The sequence below is a fragment of the Manis javanica genome, chromosome 11, assembly GCF_040802235.1.
Source record: "Manis javanica isolate MJ-LG chromosome 11, MJ_LKY, whole genome shotgun sequence".
Classification (NCBI taxonomy): domain Eukaryota; kingdom Metazoa; phylum Chordata; class Mammalia; order Pholidota; family Manidae; genus Manis; species Manis javanica.
In genome coordinates this window covers 50277129-50298889 of record NC_133166.1, presented here as the reverse complement: position 1 = coordinate 50298889, position 21761 = coordinate 50277129, and the positions used below count along the sequence as shown (strand labels likewise).

At 36.9% G+C, this 21761-nt stretch overlaps 1 protein-coding gene across 7 annotated transcripts in view; it reads right to left on the bottom strand.

The window, feature by feature from the left end:
- Positions 1-621: 621 nt before the first annotated feature.
- Positions 622-21761, bottom strand: part of ARL14EP (ARF like GTPase 14 effector protein) — a 39197-nt gene continuing 18057 nt past the window's right edge. For 4 of the 7 annotated variants that reach the window (XM_037012079.2, XM_037012081.2, XM_037012080.2 and 1 more), the window contains 3 exons: positions 6453-6949; positions 4368-4495; positions 622-3353 (listed from right to left, as the gene is read on the bottom strand). In XM_037012079.2, the coding sequence (XP_036867974.1) occupies positions 3125-3353; positions 4368-4495; positions 6453-6878 (783 nt within the window). In that variant the 5' untranslated portion in view covers positions 6879-6949 and the 3' untranslated portion in view covers positions 622-3124. Of the gene's footprint in view, positions 3354-4367; positions 4496-6452; positions 6950-18563; positions 18630-21761 lie in introns of all 7 variants that reach the window. The other 3 variants (XM_037012082.2, XM_037012083.2, XM_073216355.1) reach the window with 1 other exon arrangement.

The window sequence follows — 21761 nt, the reverse complement described above, 5'->3', positions numbered from 1 at the left end:
TAATTTTCATCAGATGTTTGGCAAGGATCTATGATCTCTAAAACATTAAGTAACATGCTGCTAGAACTTACTGTAAGTTATAGTCTCTGCTTTAATAAATCACTGAAACATATATACATACATACACACATATATATATACACACACACATACATACATAATATGGTAAAAATTGAATCCATTCCAGGAAAATATTTTAGAATAGACTGTCAGGTTGTAGAAAAGCTTGCTGAATAGAACTAGACAGTATTTTAAAAATAGAAGAATCTCATGTATAATATTCCAAAAGTATCTATTTTCTTATACTTGTAATAAGAGAAAGATTACATGGGATGCTATTTATTTTATTCAAATATATGCATTCCTTTTTACTCTAAGTTTGTGACCAACATCATGTAAAACCAACTTGTGGCCTTACATAAGTAACTTCTCAGCCAGGACCTATGGGCAACAGATGTATTTATATAACTTTTATTTCTGATTTTTAGATTAGTAGTATTCTAAAATTTAGCCACTTTGAATCAATCATACTTATACCACATATGAAAAGAACCTAGATGATTTCACTGTTTTCTATATTACTGTAATTTTATATTAAAAAAACTAAGTGGACTGAAGATGTAACTTTTCCAACTCACAACTTTTATTACAGCCAACTCTAAATCAGATACACCTTTCTCTGTAAACATTTTACATGATCACTTAAAGTCTGGTCTCCTAAATAGGCATAATGAATAAACATTAGCAAAATTGTTCAAGAAATTTCCCCTTGAAAAAATTATTACCATCTTTGAAAAATAACAGAAATTTTCTAGTAAAGAATGCTGAAATAACAATTTGAATTTTAAAGTCACTTATTCTGTTGAAAATATTTTTGTTATTTAAAACAAGAATGTAAGATTTTAATTTGTCCCTATGAAGAGCTTTAGCAATACACTAAATCACACTTAAAAGCAACAAAAATTTCAGTAGTAATATGACTAAGAAGGTCTAATAACCCTGGAAAACTGGGAGTCTGTATTCATATCCTACAACAAAAAAATTTTAATTCAGAAAAAAAAAATCTAGCATTTATGTATATGAAGTCAAATCATTCTTTTTGCCAGTGTTATTCTGAAACACAGACCAAGGAGCTGATAAACTGCACTTTTGATGACTGGGCCAATGAGCAAGTATGACTTATAAATGATATTTAATTCTACAGCTGAAAATGGCATTCCATCAAAGTAAAACCAGCCATTTAAACAGATACCAAAAATATACGGGAGTAAAAATAAGCCTCTATTGGTCCATTCACTCTAACTGGCTGTATAAATTTAGTTTTAATGTCTAAAAAATATTTCAAATTGCTAAAGGCTCATTTGGTTAAAGCATAATATTTAGGGAAAACAAAACAAAAACCTAAAGTAGTGGAAATATTCTAGCTGACAAGAGATTTTAGATAGACCGACAGGTAGCTGTCTTAAAGGAAGAGCAGAGGAAAGTTATCATTCAATCCCTCATCTTCCAAATGGTACCCATACAAATTCCAACATCAAGATTCAATTTCCAAATGATTTATACTGTTTCAACCAGTGTTTCCCTACCCTTTTTCATTATTACTCCCTTAAGGAGCTTTTTATTAGTCCTTTTACTCCTATACCACCCTATAGAATTTTAATACCACAGATATAATGTATATCCTTATGTATTATATGTATATTATGCTTTATACATAGAATAAGATTTTTGCCACCAAGAACAAATTCTCACCAAGAATGCATAGTCTAAACAATGAAAAGATTTACAGTACTAAAACATTTTTTTTAAAGAGTAAGTGGGGAGAGTGATATATTTTAGCACTTATATATGTAGATTATATCCAAGATAGTTTAACACTCAACCACTTAGTTGTCATTAAAATTAATTTTCCCTAGGCATTGTTCTCAGCTTCTGGCAGTCCTTGCCTTGCACAATAGTGTGGGACCATAAACATGGCCATTCAAAGCAATCTTAATAATAAATGAGAAAATTATGATTGCTCTGTGACCTTTAAAAATCTGTCAAATACTAAAAACTCTTAGTTACAAATGTAAAATGAAAACACTATAAAAACTGTTTTAGTGCACTATAATTTAAAACATTAGAAACAGAATAAAAGTGTTACTTCACTGTAAAGAATTAAGAATAGTTTGAACAGTGCTTGCCTTTTTGTCAACTGATATTGAATAAGCATCTTTTCTATACCATTGCATATTATCACACTTTAAGTTTGGATTAGCTCCCACCATTTTATCATTTGTGCTTTCAATGTTATGATGTATCTCTATAATAACCTTTACATGAAGTTTTTTACCATCATTTCCTCTGGGATACATATATTCACCCTTTTTAACACAACCACTCTGCTCATTAAGCTGTTAAGTTTGCCCTCACTAAGTTGCTCAAGCTGTGTACCTAGAGGCTCTCGAATAGCAGCAGTGTCAACATCCCATAATCGTTCTACTTACATTCAAGTCAAATCTCACAGCTAGTATTATCATTTTTCCTTTCTTTACTGCACTTTCATTTTTGTTACCCAATTCTTCTGAGTAAAATATGTGGGTGACAAGGCAACAAGACAACTACATGTTCTGTTGCCTGTGAGTGTACTTTGAGTGACAGATGCAGAGGGATCAATCACTAACAGAATTTGAGAGAAATAATGTGATTGGTTATTCATCTGTTACTCACATAGTGATTTGTGGGCCCAAGAGCTATCAGGGAAGTTTGTATTAAAGGTAATCACTCACAGTTAATACCCTGTGGTAACTGAAATTCAAGCTGTGCTGTTAGGGGGTTGGTATTATTTAACCAAATCATTGTCACTGAGATGTGTGGATATGGGAATTGTGCAAATTGAGGACAGTCTGTACCCTACTTTTTATATTGACCCAGAAAGGCTTAAAGCTGACTGCTGAGTAATAACCTATCTAAATTTACATCAAATAAGCATCCTAAATGCAATATTAGTGCATGATGAGTACACATGTTAAGGGGGTTTTCAAATTTTTGTCATTTGGTAATTAACTTTAAAATGTATCTGAGAATGAGAGAATTTTAGAACTAAAGGACCTTTAAGGATCCTGTCATTTGATATCACATATTATCCAGCATGTTTATTATGAATTATTTCTCCTCCTTCAATTTCAATTTGCTCATACAGCCACTTCCGGTCGCAGCGGCATTCAGCGCCACACTTGGTGGACCCGCAGGTAGGGCAAGCATAGAAACACCCTAAACAGTCCTCATCGAGGCAGTCGCAGAGGTCCATTCCGCTGAAAATCAGGAGCCCCTGGCTATCATAGACCTTACTCTTCGCCGGTATCACTTGTCTGTGAAATAAAACACAAGAAAAAATTCTGAATTTATTTCACTGAAAAGAAGGTAATGAAAAAATTGTAGGGAGAGAAATTATTTTGAATTAGGGATGAAGTCCTGCCAAACTGGTACATAACTTACGAGACTCAAGGCTACTCTACAATTAGTAGTGAATGAACTCTATGCAGGAAGAAGAGACATAACTCCAAAATGTTGAAACAAATTCAAAATGACTGAATGTGACTCTTCAAGTCCATGTAAGTCAACTTAGAAAGGGAATGGACAAGAACTGTGTCCAAAAAAATACTTATTTCCTTTGAAACTATTTCTTACTTTAAAAAGAAAAAAAAATAATGGCCATATAACAGGAATACATCTTACTGGCTACTGACCTCTTTACTGCTTTCTGAGCAGTTTTATTTTTGTTATAGTATACAGTCCTATTGTTTTTATACTGCAATTACTTTGTTTCTTGTTATTTAATGCACTCTAGCAAATCTGGCCTAAAAACACTTAACTCACTGAATGGAAAACCTTAACAGATGGAATAAATGGCATATGTAAAAATATTTCTGAATGATTACACTAACATTACTTTGTCAATTTGTTTTTAAAATGCTTAATTCAAAATACTGTATTCTACAATTTCCTCATTCTGTTGACTGTACCATAATTGTTTCTATTCTAGACATGTAAAAAAAGCAACCCTGTATTCTTATAAAATTTGTGTTTAGTTGCCACGCATAGAGCAGAGATACACCAATTACATAATACCAATGCTTTAAAAAGATTTTAATTCTAAGAAGTATGATTAATTCTATGTCAAAAATATTATCTTGTTCACTTCATTGATCCTTCCTAAGATACAAATTTAGATTTTATACAAGGCCCTTGGATGTTTTTATTAATTCCTGATTATCCAATTTAAAGTATCTACCCAGAAAATTCAAAATTTAAGAAAAAGGTCGGGAAATAATATAGATGTGATGCAGCCAGTAACATAAGCCTTAAGTAAACAAACAGCTTACCTGTCTGAACCAGCAGTTGCATTTTTTGTAAGCCGCCTTTTTTCCCTTTTACCAGTTTCTGGAGCAAATTCAGTTTGTTTTCCTGGGTTTGCAAATTGTAATGACCTCAATGCTTTAGCAGTTCTTCCCTAAATAAGAGTAAATAAGAAGCAACTCAAATATTGATATCAGACCATAAATAAATTAGTATTTCACTTACTGTTAATCCACAGTATTCCTTAACCTGGAAGACAGTATGGAACTGACAAAAAAAGAAAAGATTTTTAGAGCCCAAGTGCAACAAAATTTTCACAGTCCTGGACCTTGTTCAAAGTTTATTGGTTAATTAATTAACTAATTAATTAATTAGTTTTTTTTGTCTGTTTGTTTTTTCTGCTTTTACTTTTATTTACATTTATCTTCTGCTGAATTTATTCCCGGGCCATAAGTTTCGATTTCTTCAGTTGCTTCTGGGATATCTTTATCTTCTGTGCAACCTCCTCTTCTGCTCTTTTTCAGTAAGGATCATCTCAATGTGGCAGGGAGACCTCATGAATGGGTTGATCCAACCACGAGCTCTGTAAGTTCTGCACCACATCTTGGGGGCTTTATTCACCTGGATATGTTCAATGACCAGAGAATCTACATCTAAACCCTGAAGTTCAGCATTACTCTCTGCATTTTTAAGCATGTGCAGTAAAAATTCAGCACTCTTTTTGGCCCACCGACTGTGTTCATGCCTACTGTTTGGCCTGGGCACACATACCAACTGTGCCACCACTGTAGCGACAGAATGGCACACATTGCTCCTGTAAGGGGACATCCTTTAGACACTTGGTAGCTTTTCAGATAGCATACCCTTCATGGCCTGGGCAGTTTCACGAGTGTTCTTAAGTGAACATGAAGATTTGAACCTCTTGATTTGCATGATTTTGTGGGGTTTTCTGGGTCAAGTGAATAATGAACCATTTTTAGAGATCACCTCAGGTCCCTTATGGGAAGAGCTATTGGTTAATTCATATATATATATATAATATTTTCATTATCTAACTTTAGTCTCTGGCATATTAGGAGGAGAAGAAAACAAGCCTGGTGAAAACTGCAATGGTTTCTGCCAACATAAGAGAAAATGTAGAAAAACTGCTGTGTAACACAATGGCATAAAACTGAGGCTCCTAATAATGATCTCAAGTCCTTAAAAAAAGGTTTCTACTATTATTTTACATATATTTAAAAGCAGAGAAATAATATGGTTTCAAGTTCTGAATATTATGATCTTTTTAAAAAGGTCTGGTAAACATTTTGATGGTTAAGGGTTTAGATTTGTTACTTGGGGTGGGGGGAAGGTTTATGTATACATTTAACAAGAGCAATGGATACATGAAGTGGAGAAGACATTTAAGTGACAGTAGCCAAGTACCTAGTATGAGCTGCATAATTCAAATGAAATCTTAAATTGTTCTGAAGCAGTTAAATAATCTAAATGTAGGCAATGAATAAGAAACAAGTTATAAAATATTTAATATCTACAATGTAAAGATGTATGCCTTTTGACTACAGGGAGTCCTAAAATTAGCCTTGCCGATACCATGTAAGAATTCTGAGCTAGAAACAAAGGAAACTCAAACACCTTAGAAACCCAAATAAGAGTAGGTCAGTGCCAAAGAAGAAAGGTTGAAATAAGAAACACTTACTGCAAATCTTTTCTCTGATGTTCCTTTTAAAGCAATAAATTTTCAAGTCCTTTATAAAAAGAGTAATCATTTCCGCTATACAGACCTTTGCTGGCTGGCATGACCTCCTGAGTTACTTTGGTATAGAAAAGAAACTAAGAGAGTTAAGTCCTGGATCTGCCAGAATTTTCTAAAAGCCACACCTACTGTCTTAGCACTAAGAGTTACACTATGAAGAGTGTTGGGACTATTGCTGTTCTTTTCCCAATCTGGATATAAGGAAATGTTTAGAAACATTATTTTCACCTCCCCAAACTTGATAGTCACTGCATGTTAATCAGTATAACAATAATGTAAATATCATTTCCTTATAGTTAAACAAAGTCCTACATTATGAAATAATACAGCAGAAAAAAATGAGTATTAAACATACATCTGAATCAGGTTTTCTTCTCTGACGGTCTTCAGAATCAACATCCACACTTCCATTGATTATCTGTGTACATTTTGGACAAAGCTTCCAACCAGGTACAAGCTGTCTTCCAAATTTTGCACTCAGAAATGTGGCATCATCTAAGTCAATTACATGCAAATTTTTTTTGGCTAGTTTTTTGTGTATGTTAAATGGATCACAACATGACTTCTGTAAATCCTCAAATCTGTCAATGTAAATTTTTGCATGATGGAAGCAAATTGTATTGTTCCCAGAAAGTGTCATTCCAGTTCTAAGTTGAAGTAAAAGCATATCATTTGATGACAATTCTTGCAAAGTCTTGAAACCCGTGTGACGAGTATAGTAGGTTTTATGGCATTCATTCGTGGTACGAAGCTGGACTCCAACTGAGCATGGATCCATCATTCCTGATTCTAGCAAATTTCCTCTGCTTGGATTTGTCTAGAAATCTCTCTAGTAGATCAGTGCTGATCACCCTAGAGAAGACATAAAAGAGTGTCAGACTTTTACTGCAAACTCTTAAAACTGTTTGATAAAATTCAATACCTTTTTAAAAGAAAGCTCTTAGCAAGAAAGGGATAGGAAGCTATTTACGAAAAGCCTAAAATAAACATTTTTATTATATGTGATCTAAAACATTAGAAACATTCCCTGTATATCTACATGGAAAATCCAAGAGGTTCCACAAACTATTAGAATTAGTAAGATATTTTAATAAGGATGCTAGAAACTACAGACACTGTAAGATTATCTTATAAAACATACAAATCTTACAAAAGATACACAAGACTTTTATGGAGAAAATTATCAAACAGAAAGACAAATAGACACTCTAAGTAAATGTAGGAATTAATCATGGGAAATCTGACTATGTCAATTCTATAAAAATTTATCTATAAATTCAATACTACTCCAATAAAAATTCCATCAGATATTCTACCTAGTCCCGCTTGAAGTCAGCAACCTGCTCTATATGGAAGAGCAAAGATCAAGATATTCTGGGATAACTGGCTAACTATAAGGAAAAAGACAGACTAAGATCTCTTTCGCATAAACAAAAAACAATTCCAGATGGATTAAAGAATTAAACATGAAAAGAAAAACTAAAAATGTTTATAAGAAAACATAGAAGACTTAGTGACACTGGGGTTGAGAAGAATTTCTCATAAGAAAGCATATATTGAAGGAAAATATGGATACTTAAACTACATGTCAAAATTAAACATTTCTGTATTAACTCCAAAGGATGGGAAAAAAGCCACACTTGAAAGGTTTGTTGGGTTATTATCTGAAACACACCAAAAAATCCTGACTTCTACAAATCAATCAGAAAGTAACAAAGAACCCATTAGAAAACTAAACAAATATAAATAGGCAATTCAAAGAGGAATAGAACAAAATAACTATAAATGCAGGCAAGGATGGTCAACCTCACAGTTATCAGGAAACCTTTTCTCAAACATTTGCTTGGCAAATTTTAAATCTGGTAATCTAGTGCTGGTTAAAACATGGTCAACTCTTGCATGTTCCCTTATACATTGGTAGGAATGTAAATTGCTTCAACTACTTGAGAGTGTTTTTGGCAATTTCTTGTGAAATTAAAGTTCATGCTCTAAGACTTTGCACTTTCAGCTGTAGCTAGGTGTCTGTGCCAGAGACACATATGTCCCATATGAGCACAAGGGCTTTGTGCATTATAATATGTACAAGGACTTTCAGTGTCCACAATTTTTGACAGTGAAAAATTGGAAAATCTAATGTGTAACTGTGGGTTACTAAACAGAAACTCCTACAGGGCAGTTAAAATGAAAAAAACTGCATGAATCATGTGGATCAACATGGGTAAACATCAAAGACAATCTTAAGTGAAAACACTGCAAATGAATATAGTATGTATCAATTATTGGTGTAAAATTTTAAAGACTCAGAATAGTATACATTGTTGACAGATAAAAACATGAATATGTGCTAAAATATACAGGAGAGTAACAGACACCAAACTCATGGTATATGTACTTCTAAGGAGCAAGGAACCTTTTTTTTAAAAGAGAGATTACAGAAGACAAGGCTTTGGAGGCATGCACACAAGTGTTTCATTATTTTCTGTACTTTATACTTGAAATTTTTCATAATTAACTATTTTACAAAGATAATACAAAAACTTAGTTGAATTCTTAAGACTCAACACATACAAATTACTGAGAAAATAAACTTGTTGAAAATGTATGTGAGCCATTGAAGTCTAGGTGGTGGCAGGGTACAGAAAAATCTGGAATTCTGCAATTTTCCAAGTGTTTTTATAAACTTTGTTATGTTAGAAAAAAAATGGTTAGAAAGCTTAAATACTTTCTGGTATATTTTCTGCAGGACGAAATTGCAATCAGTAAAACCATACATAAAGAACAGATTCTGGATTCTTCTAACAAAAAATGGTGAATAAATATATACCTTTATGTTTTAAGTTAAAATACTAAATTAAATAAAAGATAGAACATAACTTAAGGTGTTAAAATGTTGAACATTAAAAAAAAATTTTAAGTTAATTTAAACAAAGCATATTTATCTTCTTTTATTCTATTTTAATGAACTTTTTAATATAACTATCAGGTATAGGTTCCCATCACATCAGGTAAAATGGCTTATGTAATACTAATAATTAGATTTAACAGAAAAGCAGGTTAAGATTAATTAAAATGAGGAAGAGAAGCATCCAGATACAGTTACAAAACAGCACCAAACTCTGCTGTACTGTTACTTTAACAGATACGGGGCACTAATCTTGCTCCAGCCTTAACAGTCAATACAAAGAAGGAAACTTGATCAATTATCCCCCACACCAGTAAATTATGGAAACTGCTAATGCTTAATGTTTTATTAGTGCCACAGATTTTTTTTCTGGTATTGGCTTAGACCCTTCCACAATAGCAAAAATTATTTTATTAATCTTAAATCAGTATGAACCTGGATTCTTAGAGAATATAGAGTGAAATTTGTTTTTCTTCAAGTTAGCCAGGATTTTATCAGTCCTCAAAAACATTCCCTTTTGGTAAACAGTTGCTTCCAACCATTTTGAGTTCTTGGCATACTTCTGAGTACTATCATTTTTGAAGGTACACTTGAAGAAATGAAATTGCTGCACAATTACATACTATTACCTAAGCAGCCACCCCTCAGGTATTGGGAATAGCCAAATAAAATAGAGGGTGCTTAGTTAAATTTGAGTTGTACATCATTCACAAATTATTTTAATTACACTTCTTTTAATTATAATTATATTGCTAAGACATAATTTGTTGTTCGTCTGAAATTCAAATCTTACTGGGCATCTTGTATTTTTGCTAACTTTGGCAACTTTATTTACTACACATTTTTTGCACCTTCCAGTAAGTAGAGATCTTTCTTTGGTGCCAGCTTCACATTATGCTGCACCACTCCCTGTTGCTCAAAGAAAACTGAATTCCCTAGGAGCAAATTAAAGGACCTGCTCAGCTTAAAATTAAAATGTCCAACCAGAGAGAAGACAAATTGCCAGCAGCAGTAAAATTTTACACACTGAATAAAACTCAGTGGCACACTGGGTACCACTCACTTGAGTAAAATCGTCATGGTAAAGTTCATACACTTGTGTCAATGCAGTTTAATGCTCAGTCTCACACAGGTTTGCTTCCCAATCTACTATTAGGCAATTTGTTCATGTACTGCTAACGAAAAGTCAGGGTGGCTGAAACAGGAGCACAAAATTCTAGGCAGTGATCTTAAGTGGGCACTGCCTGCCTTCTAAAAATTACACCGTTCAGTTGCTCCCCTCCAGTTATCCCCATGTCCTTATTTCTGTCCTCCTCCCCTAAGCTAAAGTTCTGCTGTAGAGCATTTTGGATCTGTTTCCTAGCAACTGTTTCTTTTGCTCATTTCAGTCTGTGTTCTGGCAATGTGGCCCATGATCAGTATTTATTATTTTCTTCAAGTGACAATCCAGTAGCCTCAGGTTACTCCCTTCACCAGCAGCACAGTGCTATGCTCTTCATTAATGATTATCTAACACCTTCCTTAATTAAAAGTCAGATATGCATGACCATTTACTGTTCACAAATTAGCACTGGCATTAGTTGGGAACTTATTAAAAAGAGAAATCTCAGTAAGGGACTTAGACCCACTGAATCAGAATCCATATTAACAGATCCCCAGGTGATACATAAGCACATTACAGTTTGAGAGGCACTGCTTCAGGGAGTTCAATTAAAAGAACATTAACCAAGCATCTTCTGTTATAGAGTAAAAAATTTCAAAGGGTAAAGAATAAGAAAAACAGATATACAGACATGTGCTTGCCTTTTAGGAGGACTGACACTTAGAAAAGATTATGAGGGGCAAAGAGTTGCTAATTTGATAAACTAGGTATAGAGAAAAGTAACTGCTACAGTGGAAAACTGCACTGTTGAGTACACAGACCCAGGGTTTTCACTATCATTATCTGTGAACTCCTGAATCTTTGATTGCCTTTGAGCTATTTTACAACTTTCATTTGCAAATAACTGACGGTAATGTAAAACAATCGTCTATATTCTTGTAAACTCTTATATGGTGGAGGTGCAAATGACTTCCCTGGTCCACTGTGGGAGACAGTTTTGTCTCCGTTTGCTCATTTATTTCAATATTCTCTTTTTAATTTTGGTATCATTAATCTACAATTACATGAGGAACATTATGTTTATTAGACTCCCCCCATCACCAAGTCACCCCCCACAGACCCCCATTACAGTTACTGTCCATCAGCGTAGTAAGATGCTGCAGAATCACTACTTGTCTTCTCTGTGTTGCACATCCCTCCGCGAGCCCCCCCCTCACATTATACATGCGAATCATAATGCCCCCTTTCTTTTTCACCCCTTTATCCCTCCCTTCCCACCCATCCTCCCCAGTCCCTTTCCCTTTGGTAACTGTTAGTGCATTTTTGGGTTCTGTGAGTCTGCTGCTATTTTGTTCCTTCAGTTTTTTCTTTGTTCTTATACTCCACAAATGAGTAAAATCATTTGATACTTATCTTTCTCTGCCTGGCTTGTTTCACTAAGCATAATACCCTCTAGCTCCATCCAGGATGTTGCAAATGGAAGGATTTGTTTTCTTCTTATGGCTGAATAATATTCCATTGTGTATATATACACCACATCTTTATCCATTCATCTGACAAAGGACACTCGGGTTGCTTCAATTTCTTGGCTACTGTAAATAGTGCTGTGATAACCATAGCAGTGCATATGTCTTTTTCAAACGGGGCTGCTGCATTCTTAGGGTAAATTCCTAGAAGTGGAATTCCTGGGTCAAATGGTATTTCTATTTTGAGCTTTTTGAGGAAATAGTTTTCCACAATGGTTGAACTAGTTTACATTCCCACCAGCAGGGTAGGAGGGTTCCCCTTTCTCCGCATCCTCACCAACATTTGTTGTTGTTTGTCTTTTGGATGGTGGCAATCCTTACTGGTGTGAGGTGATATCTCATTGTGGTTTTAATTTGCATTTCTCTGATGACTAGTGATGTGGAGTATCTTCTCATATATCTGTTGGCCATCTGAATTTCTTCTTTGGAGAACTGTCTGTTCAGCTCCTCTGCCCATTTTTAATTGGATTATTTGTTTTTTTTTTATTGTTGAGGTGTGTGAGCTCTTGATATATTTAGGATGTCAACCCTTTATTGGATCTGTCATTTATGAATATATTCTCCTATACTGTAGGATACCTTTTTGTTCTATTGGTGGTATCCTTTGCTGTACAGAAGCTTTTCAGCTTGATATAGTCACACTTGTTCATTTTTGCTTTTGTTTCCCCTGCCCGGGGAGATATGTTCATGAAGTTGCTCATGTTTATGTCCAAGAGATTTTTGCCTATGTTTTGTTCTAAGAGTTTTATGGTTTCATGACTTACATTCAGGTCTTTCATCTGTTTCAAGTTTACTTTTGTGTATGGGGTTAGGCAATGATCCAGTTTCATTCTCTTACATGTAGCTGTCCAGTTTTGCCAACACCAGCTGTTGAAGAGGCTGTCATTTCCTCATTGTATGTCCATGGCTCCTTTATCGTATATTGACCATATACATTTGGGTTAATATCTGGACTCTCTATTCTGTTCCACTGGTCTGTGGCTCTGTTCTTGTGCCAGTACCAAATTGTCTTGATTACTGTGGCTTTGTAGTAGAGCTTGAAGGTGGGAAGCAAGATCCCCACCCCCCCACTTTATTCTTCCTTCTCAGGATTGCTTTGGCTATTTGGGGCCTTTGGTGGTTCCATATGAATTTTAGAACTATTTGTTCCAGTTTGTTGAAGAATGCTGTTGGTATTTTGATAGGGGTTGCATTTGATAGGGGCAGATTGCTTTAGGCAGGACGGCCATTTTGATAATATTAATTCTTCCTAGCCAAGAGCATGGGATGAGTTTCCATTTGTTAGTGTCCTCTTTAATTTCTCTTAAGAGTGTCTTATAGTTTTCAGGGTATAGGTCTTTCACTTTCTTGGTTAGGTTTATTCCTTGGTATTTTATTCTTTCTGATGCAATTGTGAATGGAATTGTTTTCCTGATTTCTCTTTCTGCTAGTTCATTGTTAGTGTATAGGAAAGCTGCAGATTTCTGTATATTAATTTTGTATCTTGCAACTTTGCTGAATTCAGATATTACCTGCAGTAGTTTTGGAGTGGAGTCTTTAGGGTTTTTTATGTACAATATCATGTCATCTGCAAATAGTGGGTTTGAGTTCTTCTTTACCAATCTGGATCCCTTGTATTTCTTTGTTTTGTCTGATTACCGTGTCTAGGACCTCCAGTACTATGTTGAATAACAGTGGGGTGAGTGGACATCTCTGTCTTGTTCCCGATCTCAGAGGAAAAGCTTTCAGCTTCTCACTGTTCAGTATGATGCTGGCTGTGGGTTTGTCATATATGGCCTTTATTATGTTGAGGTACTTGTCCTCTATACCCATTTTGTTGAAAGTTTTTTATCATGAATGGATGTTGAATTTTGTCAAATGCTTTTTCAGCATCTATGGAGATGATCATGTGCTTTTTGCCCTTCTTTTTCTTGATGTGGTGGATGATGTTGATGGATTTTCAAAAGTTGTACCATCCTTGCATCCCTGAGATGAATCCCACTTGGTCATGGTGTACATACTTTTGATGTATTTTTGAATTCTATTTGCTAATATTTTGTTGAGTATTTTTGCATCTATGTTCATCAGGGATATTGGTGTGTAATTTTCTTTTTGGTGGGGTGTTTGCCTGGTTTTGGTATTAGAGTGATGCTGGCTTCATAGAATGAGTTTGGAAGTATTCCCTCCTGTGCTATTTTTTGGAAAACTTTAGGGAGAATGGGTATTATGTCTTCTCTGTATGTCTGATAAAATTCTGCGGTAAATCCATCTGGCCCGGGGGTTTTGCTCTTGGGTAGTTTTTTGATAATTGATTCAATTTTGTTGCTGGTAATTGGTCTGTTTAGATTTTCTGTTTCTTCCTTGGTCAGTCTTGGAAGGTAATATTTTTCTAGGAAGTTGTCCATTTCTTACAGGTTTTTGTTTGTTAGCATATAAATTCTCATAGTGTCCTCTAATGATTCTTTGTATTTCTGTGGGCTCCATCATGATTTTTCCTTTCTTGTTTCTGATTCTGTTGATGTGTGTAGATTCTCTTTTTCTCTTAATAAGTCTGGCTAGGGGCTTATCTATTTTGTTTATTTTCTCAAAGAACTAGCTATTGGTTTCATTGATTTTTTAATATTGTTTGACTCTTCTCAATTTTATTTATTTCTTCTCTGATCTTTATTATGTCCCTCCTTCTGCTGAGTTTGGGCCTCATTTGTTCTTCTTTTTCCGATTTCAATAATTGTGGCTTTAGACTATTCATTTGGGATTGTTCTTCCTTCTTTAAATAGGCCTATATTGCTATATACTTTCCTCTTCGTGCCTTCACTACGTCCCACAGAAGTTGGGGCTTTGTGCTGTTGTTGTCATTTGTCTCCATATATTGCCTGATCTCGATTTTACTTTGGTCATTGATCCGTTGATTATTTAGGAGCATGTTGAGCCTCCATGTGTTTGTGAGCATTTTTGTTTTCTTTGTACAATTTATTTCTAGTTTCATAGCTTTGTGGTCTGAGAAACTGGTTGGTAGAATTTCAATCTTTTTGAATTTACTGAGGCTCCTTTGTGGCCTAGTATGTGATCTATACTGGAAAATGTTCCATGTATACTTGAGAAGAATGTGTATCCTGCTGCTTTTGGGTTTAGAGTACTGTAGATGTCTATTAGGTCCATCTGTTCTAGTGTGTTGTTCAGTGCCTCCGTGTCCTTACTTATTTTCTGTCCAGTGGATCTATCCTTTGGAGTGAGTGGCGTGTTGAAGTCTCCTAAAATGAATGCATTGCATTCTATTTCCTCCTTTAATTCTGTTAGTATTTGTTTCATGTATGTTGGTGCTCCTGTATTGGGTGCATATATATTTATAATGGTTATATCCTCTTGTTGGACTGACCCCTTCATCATTATGTAATGTCCTTCTTTTATCTCTTGTTACTTTCTTTGTTTTGAAGTCTATTTTGTCTGATACTACTACTGCAACACCTGCTTTTTTCTCCCTACTGTTTACATGAAAAATCTTTTTTAATCTGTGCATGTCTTTGGGTTTGAGGTCTCTTGTAAGCATCACATAGATGGGTCTTGTTTTTTTATCCATTCTATTACTATTTGTCTTTTGATTGGTGCATTCAGTCCATTTACATTTAGGGTGATTATTGAAAGATATGTACTTATTGCCATTGCAGGCTTTAGATTCGTGGTTACCAAAGGTTCAAGGGTAGCTTCTTTACTATCTAATTGTCTAACTTAACTCGCTTATTAAGCTATTATAAACACAGTCTGATGATTCTTTATTTCTCTCCCTTCTTATTCCTCCTCCTCCATTCTTTATATGTTAGGTGTTTTATTCTGTACTCTTTTGTGTTTCCTTTGACTGGTTTTGTGAGTAGCTGATTTTATTTTTTGGCTTTAGTTAATATTTGGTTGGTCTGCTTTCTTTGCTGTGATTTTATTTTCTCTGGTGACATCTATTTAGCCTTAGGAGTGCTTCCATCTAGAGCAGTCCCTTTAAAATATCCTGTAGAGGTGGATTGTGGGAGGCAAATCCCCTCAACTTTTGCTTGTCTGGGAATTGTTTAATCCCTCCTTCATATTTAAATGATAATCGTGCTGGATACAGTATTCTTGGTTCTCAGCCCTTCTATTTCATTGCATTAAATATGTCATACCATTCTCATCTGGCCTATAAGGTTTCTGTTGAGAAGTCTGATGATAGCCTGATGGGTTTTCCTTTGTAGATGACCTTTTTTCTCTCTCTGGCTGCCTTTAATACTCTGTCCTTGTCCTTGATGTTCGCCATTTTAATTATTATGTGTCTTGGTGTTGTCCTCCTTGGGTCTCTTGTGTTGGGAGTTCTGTGGGCTTCCATGGTCTGAGAGACTATTTCCACCCCCAGTGTGGGGAAGTTTTCAGCAATTATTTCTTCAAAGACACTTTCTATCCCTTTTTCTCTCTCTTCTACTTCTGGTACCCCTATAATACAAATACTGTTCCATTTGGATTGATCACACATTTCTCTTAATATTCTTTCATTCCTGGAGATCCTTTTATCTCTCTCTGCCTCAGCTTCTCTGTGTTCCTGTTCTCTGATTTCTATTCCATTAACGGCTTCCTGCACCTCATCCAGTCTGCTCTTAAGTTCTTCCAGAGATTGTTTTATTTCTGTATTCTCCCTCCTCACTTGATCCTTTAGGTCTTGCATATTTCTCTGCAGGTCCATCAGCATGGTTATGATCTTTATTTTGAATTCTTTTTCAGGAAGATTGGTTAAATCTATCTCCCCAGGCTCCCTCTCAGGGGTTGTCTGGGTAATTCTGGACTTGATCAAATTCTTCTGCCTTTTCATGGTGATAGAGTTAGTCACAGGCAGTTGGTGTGTATGTCAGCTGGGAGAACAAAGTCCCTTCCTGCTTGCTGGTCGCCTTGCCCTTTGCCGCCGCCTGTGCTGGTTACTCGAACATGGGGAGCAGCTTCCAGTTTTATTTCCTGAGCCATGGGCGGGGCAGCCATTGGGGCAGCCCAGAGCCCTGCAGGGAGTGGCAGGCACACCGGGTTTGCTCTCCTACAAGAAGAGCAACCCTTCACGCCCTGTCTTGGTTTCCTCTGTCTGTACTGGGTAGCCACGCACCAGCAGGGCCTCTTAGTCTGGCCCGGACAGCTGTGGAGGAGGCTCTGGGTGGCTGCTGTGGGCGCCGCCACTCTCAGGCTGCTCCCCTGCTGTGCCGGGACAGTGTGGGAGGAGGAATGGATGGGAGGCTGTGTATCACCGTGAGGGTCTTCACAGCTGCACTGTCACCCAGGGGGTTAGGGTTCCTGAAGTTCCCTGGGATTCCCAGCCTGCTAGGCTGAGTGTGCCAGGATGATTCTGTCCAGCTGTGGAGCCCCTGTCCCTTTAAGACTTTCAAAACGCACTCACTTTTCTTTTGTCCCAGAGGCACCCAGCTGCAGGGACCCGCTTGCAGGTTTTACTGTTCCATTTCCCTAATATCCAGCACACCATGCACTGTGTGTCTATGCTCCCGGTGCAGATCACTAGGGCTGGGTATTCAGCAGTCCTGGGCTCCCACTCCCTCCCCGCTCTGACTCCTCTCCTCTCGCTGGGGAGCTGGGGTGGGGGGCGCACTCGGGTCCTGCTGGGCCGCAGCCTGTATCTTACCCCCTTTGTGACGTGCTGAGTTCTTGCAGATGTAGATGTAACCTGGCTGTTGTACTATATCTTCTGTTCTCTCTTTTTGGAATAGTTGTATTTATATTTTCAAAAATATATATGGTTTTGGGAGGAGATTTCCGCTGCCTTACTCATGCCGCCATCTTGGCTCCTATTTCAATATTCTTGATATAGAAATGTATCTGTTCTTTTGATTGTCTTCTGAACTATCTTATATAGTTGTCTTGTTAATAAGGTAAACAAAATCTATTTGTTCCTAATTTTGTAACTGTGTGATAGCCATGATTCAACTTCTTTTTGTGGAAAATTTTCTTTAAAATACAGGAAAAGATGAATTTGCTCTAATCAATCACTCTGACCAGTATAATACCTAATATTCCCTATAGAAGAAAAAATACCCTGCTTCCTAAGGGATACGATTTTACGCACCTTTTAGGAAGACTTCACTATGATACAAATGAGACACAGGTCTTCAAATACTTTCAAACCACACGCAGTGTGTAGGATTTACAAATGCTAACACTTACTTAATTCCTGAATAGGTCAATGGGTCTTCTTAAGACCTTCCTGTACAGTCATTTGGGTGAATTTTATGGGTATACTTATGTTCCATTTCAAACAGCCAAAATGCCTTTTGACAAGTTGAGTTTTACCTGAGACCTATGCTCCTGGTTCTTTCCATGGTCAAAGAAATCCACTTCTCTAGGATTCAGGGATACCCTTTTGTTTACGTATTACCAGAACAGGCAAATGACCTCCAAATTTCCATTCTTTGCATCATTTACGAATTTATAAATGATCAGCCTAACTGCCTGCTGAAACTGAGTAATTGGAACAAAATGCTGTTAGTCATATTTTATATTCTTTCCTTCCCCCAGATTCGTGGACTTTGGCCTGCCCTCAGCCAGAGTCAGCAAACAACCCCTGGGAGAACAGGCTGACCTCAGAGAAAAACATTCTAGGATCTACAATCAGATCAAGCAATTCTGTTCTGGTATTTTTTACCCCTCCCTTGAAATGCTGGTAAACTTTTTGCCCATAGAATTGTCTCCATTGCAATAGTCCCTTTTCCCCCTTTGCAATAAACTTTTCAAATAAAACACCTCTTTACTAACTATGGATATTTTTATTCAACTTTTTTTTTAAATTCTGTATTTTGGACTTTCTCTTACCTTAGGATTGCTAACACTTTACTTCAGTGACTAAATATTGTGATTCTAAGATTAACATTTAATGTTTTATAACACTACCAGAAGAATCAACAGAGAATGAATTAAGTGTACAATAGATGAGACCCCTTCTCCTATTACCTTAGGTAGCAAACGAATGTATTGACTCCTCATGTGATTTGAACAATGCCAGCTCAGGGAATAAGCCTTTAAAAAAAAATTGAGGCATAACTGACTTATTAAATTAGTTTCAGATGTACCACATGATTTAATATTTGTAATATATATTCTGTACATTGCAAGATGATCATGACAGTAAGTCTAGTTAACTTTCGTACCAGTCACAAAATTATTTTTCCTTGCAATGAGAACTTTTAAGATCCACAGGCATACCTTGGAGATATTGCAGGTTCAATTCCACACCACCACAATAAAGCAAATATCACAATAAGGTGAGACAAATCATTTTTTTGGTTTCCCAGTGCACATAAAAGATATGTTTACACTATACCATTGCCTGTTAAGTGTGCAATGGTATTACATCTAGAAAAATGATGTATATGCCTTAATTAATATTTTATTCCCCCCAAAAAATGTTAACCATCATCTAAGCTTTCAGTGAGTTTTTGAGTTCAACATCAATTCCTTCCAGGTTGCCAGAATTAACTCCAATTTGTGTGCATGAGAGGGAGGGGGAAAGAAGAGGTTTTCCACACATGACACCAAGCAATTCTAGGGCAAAGTGCCCAAGAATTCAACTCCATTTTGACAGTACCAGATTCCCTAGTTTAAGGGGTCCATCCCAGAAGACCACCCTCCACAGCAACTCCAGACGCTAATCGCAAGCCCCAGGCTATTCGTTGCCTGTGCTTCTGATGTGCCAGCTACAGAGTAGGTTCCCATGACCTCCCCCTTCGGTGTGATTAATTTAGTAGAGTGGCTCACAGAACTCAAACATGTACATTTAACAGTTTAATAAAGGATACAAGTTAACAGTCAGATGAAGAGATCCACAGGGCAAGGTCCCAAAAAAAGGAGCTTCTAACCTTGTGGAGCTTAGGGCCTGACTCAGTGGCAGCGGAAGCTTTCTGGTTTCCCAAGCATGGAAACTCCCTCTGACAACACAGAAGGATGCAAGAGAGAGAGAGAGAGAGAGAAATGCTCTTTTTAAGGGTTTTTGTAGGGGCTTTACTGCATAGTCCTGATTAACTAAGTCACTGGCCGCTGGCTGTGGCAATTACGTTTGCCACATCAATTGGCTCTTCCCTTCCTGAATGACTTCTCTACAGCACGCAATGCTTTCTTACAGCATTTTGCCCACAGAACTTCTTTACAAATTGGAGTCAATAATCTTAAATCCTGCTGCTGCTTTATCAATTAGGTTTACAGAATATTCTCAATCCCCTGTTGTCATTTCAACCATCTTCACAGAATCTTCACCAGGAGTAGATTCCATCTCAAGAAACTCCTTTCTTTGCTCATCCTTAAGCAACTCATCTATTCAAGTCATATCATAAGCTTTTATCTATTCAAACACATCTTCAGGCTCCATTTCTAATTATAGTTCTCGTTATTTCCACCATATCTGCAGTTACTTCCTCCACTGAAGACATGAGCCCCTTCAAGTTATCCACGAAGGTGGAATCAACTTCTTCTAAACTCCTGTTAATGTTGATATTTTGACCTCTTCCTAAGAAATCACAAATGTTCTTAAAGGCATCTAAAATGGTGAATCCTTTCCAGGTTTTCAATTGACTTTGCAAGATCCACCAGAGCAATCACTATCTGTGGTGCTATAGCCTTACAAAATATATTTCTTCAATGCATAATAATAGGACCTACAAGGCAAAGTGACTCCTTTTTCATAAGTACAGAAGGGATGTTGTGTTTGCAGGCATAAAAGCAACATTAATCTCACTGTACACACCTCCCTTAGAGATCTTAGGTGACAGGTATATTGCCAATGACCATTAAATTTTGAAATGAATCTTTTCTTTGAGAAGTAGGTCTCACAAGAGGGCTTAAAATATTCAGTAAACCATGTTGTAAATGGATGTGCTGTCACCCAGGCTTTGTTGTTCCCCATTTATAGAGCACAGGTAGAGCAGATTTAGCATAATCCTTAAGGGCTCTAAGATTTTCAAAATGGTAAATGAACATTGGCTTCAACTTAAAGTCACCAGTTGCACTAGCCTCTTACAATAGTCAGCCTGTCCTTTGAAGCTTTAAAGCCAGGCATTTTACTTTTCTCTAGCTATTCAAGTCCTAGATGGCATCTTCTCCCAGTAGAAGGCAATTTCATCTACACTGAAAATGGGTAACTTGCTGCAGCTTCTCCATTAGCACTTGCTACTTCACCTTGCACTTTGATGTCATGCAGATTGTTTCTTCCCTTAAACTTCATGAACCAACCTCTACTAGCTTCAAATTTTTCTTCTGCACATTCCTCACCTCTCTCAGCCTTCACAGAATTGAAGAGAGTTAGGGCCTTACTCTGGATTAGGCTTTGGCTTAATGTTGTGATTAAGGAATGTTGTGGCTGGCTTGCACTTCTATGCAGACCACTAAAAACTTCCTCCATATCAACAATAAAGCTGTTTTGCTTTCTTATCAGTGTGTTCACTGGAGTAGCACTTCTATTTTCCTTTAAGAGTTCATCCTTTGCTTTCACAACTTGGCTAACTGTTTGGTACAAGAGGCCTATCTTCTGGCATATCTCAGTTATCAACATGGCTTCCTAAACTTAATCATTTCTAGCTTTGATTTAAAGTGAGAAATATGGGAATAGGATAAAAGATGGCGGCGTGAGAGGAGAGACAGGCGGCTTCCTCCTAAAACTGGATACAATTAGAAAATATAGTTGGTGCAACTAATCCTGAGACAGCAACAGGAAAGAAGATGGTGGCAGACTGCATACACCTGGAGAAAAGAGCAGACCTCACAGAACAGGGTATTGTACCAAAGCTGTGGCCAGGCGGGACCCAAGCCCTTCCCCCACCCCAGCTCACCTGCGGGAGGAAGAAAAATGGAGCAGGGAGGGAGTGGAGGCCTGGGACTACTGAATACCTAGCTCGGGAGATCTGCTCTGGGAGCACAAACCTACATTTCATGGTGCTTTCATCATACTCGCATGATTACCGGGTTGGAAAGTGAATACAGGCAGAATTCCTGGAGAGACTGAGATTCCAGCCACTGTGGAAAGCAGGGATCCAGATCTGGCTGCTCTGGGACAAAAGCTTATGTCTCTGTGCTCGGCCCACTGGTTCAGGCAGTGGAGACAGGCACAGCAGTAGGCGGGGAACAGCTCTTTCCTACCCCCAGGCACCAATACCACTCCCC